Source organism: Taeniopygia guttata, chromosome Z, assembly GCF_048771995.1.
Source record: "Taeniopygia guttata chromosome Z, bTaeGut7.mat, whole genome shotgun sequence".
Classification (NCBI taxonomy): Eukaryota; Metazoa; Chordata; class Aves; order Passeriformes; family Estrildidae; genus Taeniopygia; species Taeniopygia guttata.
In genome coordinates this window covers 69,824,486-69,839,593 of record NC_133063.1, presented here as the reverse complement: position 1 = coordinate 69,839,593, position 15,108 = coordinate 69,824,486, and the positions used below count along the sequence as shown (strand labels likewise).

Genomic DNA, 15,108 nt, shown 5'->3' with positions numbered 1-15,108 from the left:
CCAACTATAAAAAATTATTACAACAAAATTACTGCAGATTAAAAATCGTTAATTATCAATATGAGACACATGCAGATATGCATATACATAAATACACATATGGTTTAAGCTAAACTCTTTGTCAGGTACCAACATTGTGCCAGACAGATACTTACTCTCACACACTCCAAAGGCTAATTTCTAAGATATGAATAATCTTATATTTTGACAGGAGCAAAACTCAGTAAGTTTTATATTTAGAGTGAAGCAATCCTTCAGTATCTGAAAGCTCAACTGATAGCAGTTTGAGCTAACAAGTTTATCCCATTAAAGGAATACTTCCTGATCTACTCTTCCTCAGATAACTTTGCAAACCTAATGTTTTGTTCTTCTGCATATGTAAAATACCAACATATATTTTTATTTTTACTTTCTTAGAATCTACAGTATTCAAAGTACAGCTTATTAACAGGATGACAATTTCAGCCACATGATAAACAAATCAGAAAAGGACAGCCTTATTTTAAATCAATCAATTTTAAATATACACTATGAATTCTGACACTTCTAAAAGAAACCTTCATGAAGGCATACCTATGTAATCTTACACGTTTGAACAAATTGCAGCTCAGAGTGGTGCTTTACTTCCTTTTCTCCAAAATATAGCTGAATGAGAGACACACTATTAACAATTCCCCATCTGCTGCTACTTCATGCAACCAGTTATACAAGTGCCAGAGAAGCCATGTTCGCCAAGTTAAAATCCATCATATCCAGATCCACAGTAACAAAAAATGGAAAAATAATAATAAAACAATACATCAGTGTAAACTCCCTTAATCATTCCTTTATAATACATGCATATGTAATTAGATGTGAATAATTACACAACATACTTCCCACGCTTGCAGAGAGTAAGAGCAAATAATTATTACCACAGACTTCTGAGGAGCATAATAATACAATTATTTTGTGTGAGTGGAATTTGGTTGAAGAACTGTTTTATTAGCAGTTATTTGTGACAGTATTAAACAAACACTGATTTTAATTACAGATTCCATTTGTGTGGTTTTTATTCCAAGCTAGTGTTCTTGGCTAAAATGTTTTTACTGCAAGTCAGTGTTTTTTGAAAGAAAAATTGACCATATGAGAATCAGAAAATGAAACACACACATGCTTCTGAAAGAGATTTGTTTTTTCTAAATCATTCCTGCATGTCCAAGTCACTGTTACTGTAACTGCTCTCTTGCAACTCATCCTGTTATTCCTCTTTTTGGCCATTACTTAGCCAAGGTGGTGTTGTACACACATGTCAAGTCCACCTTGGGATGGTCTCCCTGTTCTTTGACCAGATACTAACTAACAATTCCTAGTAACAAGGAACAAGAGCTGCACACATAAATCCATCCACTACTAGTCCTCAGAGCCCACAGAACTGTATCAGATTTCAGGTACAACTGGGCTATAAAACAAGCTAAAAGATTCTGATTTATATAATATATAATGACCACACAGAGAAACTCTGTTTAAATCACTATTTTAGCCATCTAACAATAATTTATATTAACTTTTATTTCCAATACCAACTCTACCATTATTTTTTTATAGTTTTTTCAACTGCAGGTTCCATACCAACTAACTTTCCTTCTGGTAGCTGAAGACAGAAAGATAGCAGAGCACAGAGGTTTGGACTATCCACAGCATGGAGTAGGTAACAGGTCTCTTGTTGAGTCTAGCTCTGGATGAAGATCCAACAAGACACAGGACTTTGCTCAGACAGAGTAAGCTATAACAAAACATTTCTTCAGGTAAGTAAACCACTCATTGTTTGACAATGAAATGCAAAAATCTCTAAGCATTTAGCCTATTTAGCCACCTAATAACCTAGAGCCTAGTTTATTAGGCTCTAGGCCTTTTTTACTTGTATTAAGTAAGTTTGCAACCTTTGAACTACAATACTGGGGAAACTATATGCTTCAATGTTTTCAAATACTGTAATTAAAAATCCTTTTTATCCATTCATACCATTATCTACAAATAGCAAGCAGTGAAATGACTCTTTCCTTAATTTTCTCTAGATACATTGCAAACACATTGTTGACTGAAAAAATAATCACTTCACAAGTAATGAAGGAGAAAGTGTTAGCTCTCTGGAATGAGACATCACAAAAATTTCAGCTGACTTGACAAAATAGGTTTCCTTGAGTATGCTTGCTGATATCACCCTTCTCTGTTATAGTCTTGGATTTAATACTGAACAAAGCAGCTAAGAGACTACTTGATATTTAACATATTGAAATGTAACAGTCTTGAAAAAGAAACGTTTTAGTACTCTTTTCCTCAGATCAGTTATCTGCTCTGTTCTCTCATCTCTCCATTCTTTCTCGTATTACCTTTTACACTCCTTGTTTAATTGTAAAGCTTAAAAACTGAATAACTGGAGCTCTTCCCATTGTAACAAATGGACACAAAAGAAAAAGGAAGCACACAAGCTTGAGTCTCCACATTTAAGCTACTGGTTTTGTGACTCCCTGATTCCTCAGACAACGAACAAAAGTCTAACTGAAATTACCTTGTACACATGTGGCAGCCTCTGTTGCATTAAGGCTACAGAAATTTGGCAGCCTCTGTTGCATTATGGCTACAGAAATTTGGCAGCCTCTGTTGCATTATGGCTACAGAAATGAACCCCCTGGTGTTCCAGCTGGACTTCAGAGATCAGAGAGCTGGGTGCCACTGGGTTTGACTTCTGGTTCATTCAGCACTAAGTCTAGCTGTGCTCAGTAACATCCACAATCCAGATTCACCAATAGTGCAGTTCATTGAAGCTACAGGAGGAGGGTTCAGGATCGCCAGTGAGCAGGGCACTAACCACAGAGCGTTAATATGTGTCATGACAGAACGTAAAAGTAACAGATCTGTTAGCACTATAAACACATACATCTATAACTCATATGTTAATAAATACTCATATATACTAATAAATGTTCATATATATACATAAATACATATTTAGCTACAATAATATTCCCAAACATTAATAAATATTCATGTGTGTGTGAAAATTATTCCTGGTCTGCTCCAGTGCAACTGGGAGGTACAAAGCCCACCTAAATGTGCCCCTTCAGGGAAGGAGACACTATTAGCCTATACCAAGCAAGCAGAGGTGTTTTTCCCCTCTGCCTTTTATCCCAAAAATACCCCTTCTATAATATAACTTTTGGTCCTACCCAAAAGGAGTAATTTCATACTACAGATGGGGTTGTGATGACTGTGGTCTTACACAGACAAGTTCTTTCTCCATCTGCATTCCTAGGTGTGTGAAAATTACTGTGCAAATTGGACTGAATGCTTCTAATGAAGCACTGAAATATTAGTACTAAAACTATTATTTGGAAAGCCTAAAGAAAAAAGAAGTGTAAAAACTACACTTTAACACATTTTTTATTAGCTTCTTTTGCCCACAAGAAAGTATTTGTTTCATAGATACTCTTTTCAAGAATCTGTTTTGAAGAACACAGTGTGTCAGAGTTTGAGAACTCTCCTGAAAAAGTGAGATTCATCCAAGGGACATGCCCATGACTCTCTAAGAGTCAGTTTCAATTATTTGAATTTCATTTAAGCCAAAGCAGGGAATTAAATCATAATAGAAAGCAATGAGGATGCACTCTCTAAACAATAAAACCATAACTTTCTAAAAATAAAATTAAATCCACAGGAGTGAAATTTGTACATACCTTGTACAATCCAATGCCTGGATCAATGAGAAACGAGCGAGATGATGTAGATGGCTGACTGGGTGATCCACTGCTTGTTTTTTTGACTTTGTTCTTGCAGTTGGAAACAGTACAGGGATTGACTTCTCCATCCTGATCTGCCACAGATGCAGTGGTAGGAGCTTCAGAATCAGAACGTATCAAAAGCTGAACTATGTCATTTAGTCCAACATTGTAGTCAAATAAAGTGTGTCCATCTTCAAGCTGTCAAAAGAAATGTGTACTTGTAAAACTCTACCTTAAGGTACCTAAGCAGTTTTTAAATCTTTTTATAGACAATAATTGTGTAGACCAGAAATGGGAAGCCATATCTTACTGATAAATAAAAATCTATGCCTTGAGCATACAAAACCACAAATTCCTCAAGCTAACTGCAACAGTAATTTAATTGATTAAATATCATTGGAAGGCTTAAAACTAGGAACAGACATTTCACAGACTGATGTCACCTACCTAAAATTAAGCTAAGAAACACTAAAAAATGACTAGTTGTGCACTAGGAAATACAAGAAGTACTGCTGCTTTGCTCAGTTAAATACCCTTAATGACCTAGACCATCTTTGAAGCAAAGATTTGATTCACCTCAAAGTATAATGCATTGCTTTGACACAGCACTTCACACTGCAGTAGGAGAAAAGCATGCATGACTGAAAAACATGCATGACTAAAAAACTGATGTCTTTCCAAAATATTCTAGCAACAAAAAAGTTATCTACTGCTTTTCCCAAGAACAGATGTTATTTTCAATACTAATTGATGTTTCATATTTTTTTTCAAACAGAACAGCTTTCATTATCTTGTGAGCAGTATCCGTACAAGAAAAAGAGGGGAAGAAGGAAAAAAAAAGAAAAAAAAGGAGCACCTCTCCAGTTTCTAGTAATAGTTTTCTCTAACATTCAAACAATCTCAGGATAGACGAAACTGGAATCCACATTTCTTTCTCCATCCCCACTGCTTTTTCAAAATAACTCTAAATGGCACACGACTGTGATGAACAGAAGCTGACAGTCAATGAACCAGTTCTTCTTCCATGAACTTAAAATCTTGCAAAAAAAATCAACTCTCCTTACTGCTGATAACTATTGTACACACAGCTGGGACCTGTAAACAGGAGTATTCATAGTTTGAGTTGAAGCTGACACAGCTGTAAGATCGACAGCTACAGGAAAGAATCTTACTTAGCTGCCCATTTTCAAACCAGTTCAACACACAGCACACAAAACCATACTGAATATTTTCGTGCTGTAACTATTAAAGAAATGCAAGTCCTAAGGCAGAAATCTCCAGTAGCTGTGACTACAAACACCACCCCATATGCCTGGGCCTTCTTCATACTGAGAAGTAAGGTGCTTAAGTAACCTCTTCCATCCCACCATGTCACTACTTCCTACACTTTTGACAACTCTTTTACAAAGGGCATAGAAGTGTTCTTGCAGTCCTACTACAATCCAAGATTTGTGCACTTTTCACACCACAAGCATTTTCACTGTTAGTAATTTTAAAGCATTATTCTTATACCCAAAGTACAAATAAATGCAAAACAAAGACAAATAATGATACTGCAAAAACATATTGGAGGGGATATCCACATTGCTACTGCTTTTGATCACTACTGCAGGCCACATTTAAGATTAGGACCCTCCCAAATTAATTTTTTTTTTGTTGAGAGATGGTTCAAAAGTTCAGCAGTATATCTGCAAAAGATATCAATTCTGAAATAATTAATAAATTAGATGTTATAGCAGACACATGATTTCTCCATTTTTCTATTCCAACTGGACTGTACAGGCTGTGGCAGAGATTACACTTTAGTTCCTAGAATCCTGTGGTATAATGAAATCTTCTGAAAGCTAATGTACTGGAGAAAAAATTGTAACTTTGCTCCTGGTAGATGAAAAGTATGTAAGCAACATGCCTTTGTTCCTGCTCTCTCAGGACAGGTCCTGTGCAGGCTGACAGAAAAATATTTTGAGGTACTGCAGTTTAAAATTTAAAGTTAAAGTTAATTGAGTAAAGATGTAAATCTGAAAACTCTGAATCATCTACAATAGCTAGGTAAATGTCTTGTGTCTAGTTTTCACAATCTATTCTTCAGTTATGATTGCAGATTAAGTTATATAATCCACAAGTCCTCCCTATTAGAATTAAAGGTAAACAACCCCAAATTTTAAAAAATGAGGGGAAGAAAAGGAATCTGTCCAGGAATAATTATATTTAACATACACAGAAACAAAGACATAACAGGGCTAGGCCTTGAGGAACAAGCTGGCTTCCCTAACAACATGCACACATACACACACACACACCATATGTCTAGACTACATATTCCTGCACAACGTAAGACAAGTCTCCTCTTCATAGGCATTCAAAACCCACCTGGACTCGTTCCTGTTGACCTATTTGAAGTTGCCCTGCCTTGGTGGGTGTGGGTTGGACTAGATGACCTGCAGAGGTCCCTTCCAACCCTAAATACTCTGTCATTTGGTCAAGTCACCTTTGATGAATATGAACTAAATGGTCGGCCAAATAAACTCATGACTGCAAAGTCATCTTATTTACAGAATAAGTGTAAAAAAATTAGACTATTAAATAGTTGAGAAAGTGGTTGGATGGTGGCATCCAGAGGGTAGTAGTCAAAATCCAAATCTTATTAATTAATCTTCCTTAATGATGCAGACAATGGAATTGAGTGCACACTCAGCATGTTTGCAGATGACACCAAGCTGAGTGGTGCTGTTAACACATGTGAAGGATTGGATATCTAGAGGGAACTGGACAGGCTGGAGAAGTGGGTCCATGGGAATCTCAAAAGGTTTAATAAGATCAAGTGTAAGGTGCTGCGCCTGGGTCAGAGCAATTCCCTGATACCACAGGCTGGGGATGAAGAGATCAGAGCAGCCCTGCTGAGAAGGACTTGGGGTACTGGTTGATGAGAGGCTGGACATGACCCAGCCATGGGCACTCACCGCCCAAAAAGCCAAACGTGTCCTGGGCTGGATCCAGAGCAGTGTGGGCAGCAGGGCCAGGGAGGGGATACTGCCCCTCTGCTCTGTGCTAGTGAGAGCCCACCTGAAACCCTGCACCCAGCTCTGGGGTCCCAGCAGAGGAAGGAAATGGAACTGCTGGAGAGAGCCCAGAGGAGGCCAAAAACATGACTGGAGGGACGGAGATGGAGCATCTCTCCTACAAGGAAATTGAGATTTTTCAGCCTGCAGAAGAGAAGGCTTAAGGGCCACCTAATTGCAAACTTCCAGTTCCCAAAGGGAGCCTACAAGTTGAAGACGAATCTTTAATAAGGGCATGTAGTAACAGAAAATGAGGCAATGGCTTCACACCTGAAAGAGGACTGGTTCAAATTACATATTAGGAAGAAATTCTTTATAGAGCGGGGTGAGACACTGAAACAGGTTTCCTGGAGAAGCTGTGGATGCCCCATTCCTGGAAGTGTTTAGGGAGAGATTGGATGGGGCTCTAAGCAATCTGGTCTGTGAAAGGTGTGCCTGCCCATGGCAGGGCATTTGGAACAGGATGATCTTCACAGTCCGTATGAACCCAAACCATTCTATGCTTCTATGATCAGCCACAGTGATTGTGATTTGTTTTTTCCCCTGTTTTTACCACTTGTACTCTCTGCAGGAATATTTTATGACACCAGATTATTCTATGACTAGTGAGGTCACACTTAAGTCTCAAAGCACAGTAACAGATGTAAGATTACTATAAGCACACTTCACATATCTCCTAAAGTCATAGGGAAAGAGCTCCTGTATGAGCAAGAGGTATGCTCCTGAGTATGAGGAACTGTATGAATTTAGACCAAGTTGATACACTGCAACAGTGTCTGCTTCTAGAAACAAGAGTACCACAGAAACTCAACCAGCTTTTTGACTTGCAAGAATCCATCAGCTGCTGTTTGACTTGCAAGAACTGATATGTGAATCTGCAAGTATACCTGTGCCTAGCTATTACTTCATCACTGACAACTGAAATCCTTGAAGTAACAAAGTTGGCAAACAGTGTTTAAAGAAATCCATTTCACACAGGAGAGCAGATGGTTTTTCTAGTAGTTTTATGATGGTTTTTCTTGAATTACAATAGACAATTTTATCCCATTCTGCTGTATAAAGACACTAAGAAGATTCCCTAAAAGTATATTTGCCTAGACAGCACCTTAAAAGAAAAGAAACAAACATCACATGTTAAAGCAGCATTTAAGGTCACTTGTCAATCACAACCTTATATATGCAAATGAGAAACAAAAGTAATCACACAAGTATCAAATAATCCCTTCAACTCAGCTATGATTTGTTAATATGTGATCAGAACATGTCCTAGAGCAAAAATAACTGAACAGGCAATTTCATTTGCGAGATTTTACTAGTTCTTTTGATCCTGCTGCTGTAAGAAAAAGATGAATTTTTTTTTCCCTTAGCAGTAGATTTCACTTTCAGTTTCAATTCCTCTTAAAGACTGGCATGCTTCAAAAGCCTTTAAGACTTCATTAACATGTTCTCAATAAAAGGACACTGAAGAGCAACTAGCTTTACTATATCTAACACTCCATCACTATTCTAAATACATGTACGTTGATAAACAGATTACATCTTCCAAATGTATTTTCATCATGTGTTACAGACACTATCAATTTCAAAACAGTCCTAGAGAAGGTTTTTATAAATACTTAAAGGTAACACAGCATTGTGCTTACACTGCTACACAAGACCAGCCATAGAAATGCAATACTGTTATTGATACCTACCTACTACTACTGTTAGAAGAACTGTCCTGAAACATCAAGCCACAAATTACGTTAAAAGCATGTAGAAGCTGCGCTTACATGAACATGAATAATCATGCAGAGTGTGATACGATACTGCACAACTTGAGTAAAAAAAATTTGCCTGATAAATAATTTACCAATTACTATCACACTAACTACAAGTCTCAGCAAAAAGACAACTCATTTTGGCTCCTACAGCAGGTACAGAGACCTCCCAAGAAAGCACATAGTAATTCTTGTATCTTAATGTGTGACCCAGGAGCAGGGTGATTTTAATGCAGCCATTCCACTTGACAATCAAGATCTTTAATCACTTATGAAAGAGTGCTTTTATCACTATTGGACACAAAATGAATACAGAGAAGCTTGGCGAGTTTAAGAGAGAAAAGAATTAATTTTATTTCTAACTTCTAAATATATAGAATTCTAAAAGTGACAGTGGATTGGAGGATGAAATTGCCACTTCTCCAACTACACTGGTCAAACTAATAGTCTATCAATTCTCTCCTCCCACAAAGAATGCAAACAAACATTATTTGCATGAACAGTGTGTGAAAATTCTAGTAGAAATATGTAAACATTATCAGAAGGCTAATGATATTTTATGAGAACTTTGCAACTTTCAAAAGAACTTCAAAAGAAAATGTAACACTTTTAAAAATCAGGGCAATACGCCTTAAAGCATCTTATGAGGTCTTCTTTTCCAAGAAATGCACCTGTATCTAGCAACACAGTTGAAATAAACTATGATGAATGCAGATGAGTGCTTTAATTAACAAAGTAGAATGAAAAAATAAGCGACATCAATCTTACTCTGCACAAGCATTACATGGCAAATTTAACAGGAAATGTGTAAGAGTAAAGATCTTCAAGCTCAAGTTCAGTAAACGAACTTGGTTAGGAGTTTGTCAGAAGTTATCCAGAGGGTATTAAGTCTGAAGAAATCAAGAACCTGTAACTTCCTGCTGGGTACTTACTGGAAGCAAGCAAAGTGGACTTCCAGAACTTCATGTATTTTCCATCTTAAGATTGATGTACAAACCTAACTTTTCTTGCTTAAAGTAGGCTGTTGGAATTAAATTCCACAGAAACTTTTAAACATACCTCTAACCAGCACCTAGTAACAGAAAACTCAAAATCAGCTTTTCAGCATGTAACAGAGAATTTTGGGCAATGGGACTGGCTCAGGACAAAAACAATTTAATAACCTTTACTACTCAACACTGGACCCTTAGTTTATGGACTTCAGCCATTCTCAGAGTGTGCCCAGTTTGGTTACATTTTCAAAGCTGAAAGAGAACATGACCAGTATTTTTGATTTCACATGGAAAATCCATACTTCCACCTGGAATCTAGTCAAAAGAATGCTTAAGGACTCTGGTATCTTTAAATACATGTATTAACCACATTCTGAGTAGTAGCCACATGGTCAGGTTTTTACAGTAACTGTGCAGTGACACTGTTTCACATGGAAGTACAGTTGTCTCAGTACAACAGAAACAAAAGCAAAACAAAGGGGGAATCTAGTAGCCAACCACCTGAGAAAGTTACTGCCTTCGGAGATTCAATATACGCTGACTTAAGCGTACGGAAATTCCAAGAGATGCACTTCCTCCTCAAGCAACTGTAGTTTTAACATTTGTTATAAGTTCCATACAGTCTGCTCTGTCAAAAAATATTTTGTCTGGTGATCATTCTACTAAAACATCCCACATTCTTCTGTCACATGGGCCAGTTTTGATGCCATTAGTGGAGTGTTTTAGACATGAATCAGTAACTGCTGAAAGCCCAAGGTATTTCCAGCCCTGGAACAATCCATTATATCAGGAGGGAAAGAAAGCAAACATCTTTAAGCAGAGACTGCACATCTACGAGATCTACAGGCTCCTATACACATGGCTACAGCAGACCAGTTCTGAAGAGCTTCACTATACTTTCTCCACATTTATGTAAGGTTTTTACATATATACTCTGCAAGACATACACATTCTGTTCATACTGGTTTTACTCTGGTACTCCGGCAAGTTTTCTCCTAAATCTCCCCTCCTTATTTTTAAGAAATTCTAATACAAACCAAATAGCTACACCTATAATCTTACACAAAATCTAACTACAATACAGATTTACTTTTCTAAATAGGAAATAACTTCAATTGTGCTTGAAAAGATATACCGAAGAAACCATGGGTCACCCTCAGAACTAAAAAAATAAATCCCAGGTTAGACTTACTAGTGCTTTTTGTCTTGATTTGGAATTCACGGCTTGCTGTTAAAAAATAAATGCAAATGACAGACGATTCCCTCATTTCAAGGAAGAGAATTTACTAATCAATTAGAAAGATTTTTTTAAAAAATCATCACTTTGCCATTCCTCTCTCTTTTAGGTAGGTGAATTATCTGAAAAACCAAGTTCTCTGACAGGTTCTAGATCCGTATTTTTCCAAAAGACAATACAGACAGACCACAACACTTCATAACACAGTAACCTAAGGAGTTACTAGTGTCTGGAGAATATGGTCCAAATTAGACTCAGCTCTGTCACGTTTTTGCACAAGACTCACATTTCAAAGAAGCCTACAAGAATGCTGATGCCACCAAAAATCCCAATATGGCCACACAAACTAGCCTTTGTATCAGAGAATATGCTCTCTTTTGACTGCATACATGTGTTACACAACAGCTAAGGACCTGCCCTGGATACAAGAAATAAGGCAGTCGGAACACTGGATAGTACCAAATTACTTACTATCAACTAACCATATATTAAGTAGGTATCATAGTCTCAGAGAGATTCCCACAGTCTCAACAGAAAGCATACAGCGAAAATAATTCCTAGGTAAGAAGAATATGGAAGCTTTCATAATCTATAAAAAGCTTTTCTACAACTGCAGTTTTAACTAAAAGAGTTAGATCATACCACAGTGTAAATATGCTGTGTTTGTTCAACTCTCCCCACAAAGAGGAAGTTTGGCATGATATAAAAAGCCACACAACACAGAAACAAATTACAGAATCTTGTTGCTGATACGGTCTGCAATTACACATCAATCTTGGTATAAACATGATGATAAATGTACATTAGTCATCTTCATACTCAATCAACAAGACAAGCTTTCTCTGAGAAGACATTGACACTTTTACTGAAGCTCTGTACCTAAAATTAAAAACAAAAGCCTACATTCTCCAATAAACAAGAGGGTTTTACACCTTTTCTACAAAACTATTTGCATGAGTGTATACACTATTTGCAGAGTGTATAGGTGGTACCAACATATTTTACCTTTTGGTCTGAAATAAATACAATCCAAAATAGATTCCAGTATACAAGATTAGTACCAAAACAAAAAACAGCTGAAAGTCAAGAGCTGCAAGGCTTCTTTATCAGAAAATCACAGTGAAGGCAGCTACTTTCAGTCTCAATTAATTACTTCAGGCAGTTCAAGTCTGCACCTTTTCCAAGTTAAACCTTTTAAAAAGCAGTTTATGTTTTTCCTTTGTTACTGAGATACAGAAAAAAAAAGTTAATTTATATATGGTAATTTCTTCTTGCATAAAATTCTAAGTCCCATTAAAGGAACACTTGCTCATTAACTTCTAGCTGGTAGTTAGAGCAGCAAGGTTTCTCTCCTTTTCCCATTTTAAGGAGCCTTCCAATTAAGTAAACAGAAGTTCATGGTGTCTTCTGGATGCTCTTTGATGCTATTTGATACTGCCATTAAAAATATCTTTAAAAAAGCAAGCATGTCAAAATATATAGCTGCATAAAGACTCTCAGCAGCATGGAAAGAATCATCCATCCCTGCGCTGATTAGATGAGAAGGGTCAAGTACCTCCTGTATGATGGTATGGGCTTCTATAGCAAAGGCAACTGAAGTTCAGCAACAGTGGTACCAGCGAGAGCAAATGGCTATCTGCAGCTTGTGAGGACACCTGTAATGAAGAACTGGTTAATATCTCTTCCATAATCAACAACAAAAATCTAAAAACCACATAAAAAAACCCAATAACCAACTACATCTTTACATAATTTTACAGTTAAATCATTAAGAGCAGAGATTTAATTAACAGCTTTTAAAGAATAGAATGCTCTCATAACTATCTGTATTATTGATATCAATATTTGATTCCATATTATCATGGAAAATCGTTATAATCTAGTTGTCAGTGCAGGCCCTGCATTCTGCATCTAAGGGTTTGTGGAGTTCTTGATAATACAAAAAATATTCCTTTTCTAAGAGCTTCCAGATTAATTTTAAAAAGTACATGTACTGAACTATCCTAAATAAATTACATGAATGTGTGACTCGAGTGTGCAGTGTGACTCTTGGGGATGTCCTGTGCAGGATGAAGAGTTGGATTCGATGATACCTGTGCGTCCCTTTCAATCAGCGTATTTGTGATTCTGGGAATAAATATATGTCATAAAACACAGCCCTAAAATTGACTGTAATTTCTTAGAGTTACATAATGCTCTTTCAGGTTCCTAATACTTAAATAATACATAAAAAACAGTATAAAGGATTCCATTTTCACCTATGTTTCTTTGCTTTGCCTTCAGTTTGTTTAGGTGCTTTAAAGAATAAAGTCAATCAGATCCAAGAATTGTAAATTGCATTAGTAGCTTTACAGTAAAAATTTAACAAAAAGATTAATTCAGTAAACTTCTGCAATTGTATAATAAAGGCCTACCAAACATACTATCAGGTAAGTTTTGAGTATACACCATGAATTCAATATGCCAGGAATCTTGGCATACAGTCTGAACACACCTGACCTGAAGACTCCAGATGACTCTCCTCACGCTACAGAGCTACTTGTTACCAGCTTCATCAAAGAATGGCAATTATTTCCCTTCTAAGGTTTCTTCAAACTGTTTCTCTAAAATAAAAAACTTAACTGCTCCAGCTGAAGATTTCTCACCCCAGATTTCTGCCTGAAGCAGATGGGGTTTGGACAGCTACAGCTGAAAATATTTACAATTTTCCAAGCAAAATAAAGCTGGGAAGAGTCTGTGCTAAGAAACTCAATTGTTCTATGAATAGGCTTAGCACTCCCATTCCTGAGGGAAAGACTTCAGAAGTATTGCTTTTCTAGCTTTTGGGAAATTCACCCAAGTCGTAAGTATTAAGAAGTACTTAAACATACTGTATACAAACTTGAAGTTTGGAAGCTTGAACTCACATGAGATTCCACCCACTATTCATGTGCCAGCCCAGGTTACCAGAAGCTAGAGGTCTCATATAATAAAGGCATGCCCTATTGCCAGATTTTTAACTGTGTTTTATTGAAGCTACTTTACCACAAGCATGTTCTCATGCAAAGCTAAAGCTCCTCCACTCCTCTTACCCCTCTATTGTTTCAGTTAAATTTTACAGAAACAAAACCCAAATACTTGGACATTACAATGCAGGTCTGAGAAACTAAATATTCAACTTGCATAGCTAAGTAATACAATGCATACTACCATACTTTGTGCATAAAGGCAGAGCTTAATTTCTTCTAGTGAAGTAGGCCTGATTTGCAGCAATTTTCACCTCAAGTAAATAAACAGCTTCAATATTCTCACCTCCCCCTGCTGACTTCAGTCTCCCATGAAACAGCTTAGGAGTGGTTTCCTCACCAACAATATTAATGACTTCAAAAGTCATTTCAGGCACGGACTCCTACATCTATTGGCAAAGAAGCGTTTGGACTTCAATGGGTTTTTTTTCCCTACTTTGGTGAGCACTATGGAAAAGATACTGAGATAATGGGCTTTTTTAACTGTAGTCATCTATGAATTTTCACTGAATTCAAATTCCAACAGGCTGGGATGGGATGATGAGAGAAGCCAACAAAAGACATTAGTTCTTATCTTCCACAAACAGTAGATATTGCTGAAATACAAGAGTGTGCATGTTTAGTTATATGCAAAACATAAGTAGGTATTAATACTCTTACAGTATTACAGAAAACCTCAAGCTCTCTGGTGTGTTTGCAAATTTTAACTTCCATGTATGTTTACTGCTCTATTTTTCCAGCATTGTAACTGAAAGAAACTAGAAATCCCACCATGATTGTAACTTGGCTCTACAGAAAATCTGTCCTGATAAGCCAAAATGCAAAGGATAGGTCCTTCACTTTCATGCATAAACTGAGAATTTCTATTCACAAGAACAGCTTCACATGCTTTCCAAATAGGAGAAAGAATATGCTACTGGAAATCAGATTGTTGTCTTGCTTTTTCTGAATTTCTCTAAGAACGAGTTTATTCAAGTTAACACATAACACAGAAAAATATTAGATGTGAATAGTTTGTAGTGGAGCAAGGTCAAAATACATTTTATTCCAGCATAAGGAAATATTTGTGGCCATATAGGAAAATCCTTCCAGATAATGAGCCACCATTTTCAAGACGGAAAGCAAGAGACATCACTGCAGGTTTCTATGTTCAGTAGACTTCTCTGGCTAACTGCAGAGTTAAGAATAAAAAAAACTTTGTCTGAAAGTTCCACCTCAATCTGGAATATGCCTTGACTTCTGCGGCTAGTAAAATCATTCAGCTCGGCAGAAATGTGGAGCACCATAGAGCACA

General features: G+C 36.8%; 1 protein-coding gene across 4 annotated transcripts in view; it reads right to left on the bottom strand.

Annotated features, from left to right (window-relative positions):
* The window catches only part of UHRF2 (ubiquitin like with PHD and ring finger domains 2), a 77,597-nt gene that overhangs the window by 59,844 nt on the left and 2,645 nt on the right, over window positions 1-15,108 (bottom strand). For all 4 annotated transcript variants that reach the window (XM_030258937.4, XM_030258938.4, XM_030258939.4 and 1 more), the window contains exon 2: window positions 3,717-3,959. In XM_030258937.4, coding sequence (XP_030114797.1) covers window positions 3,717-3,959 — 243 coding nt within the window. The remainder of the gene's footprint in view (window positions 1-3,716; window positions 3,960-15,108) is intronic.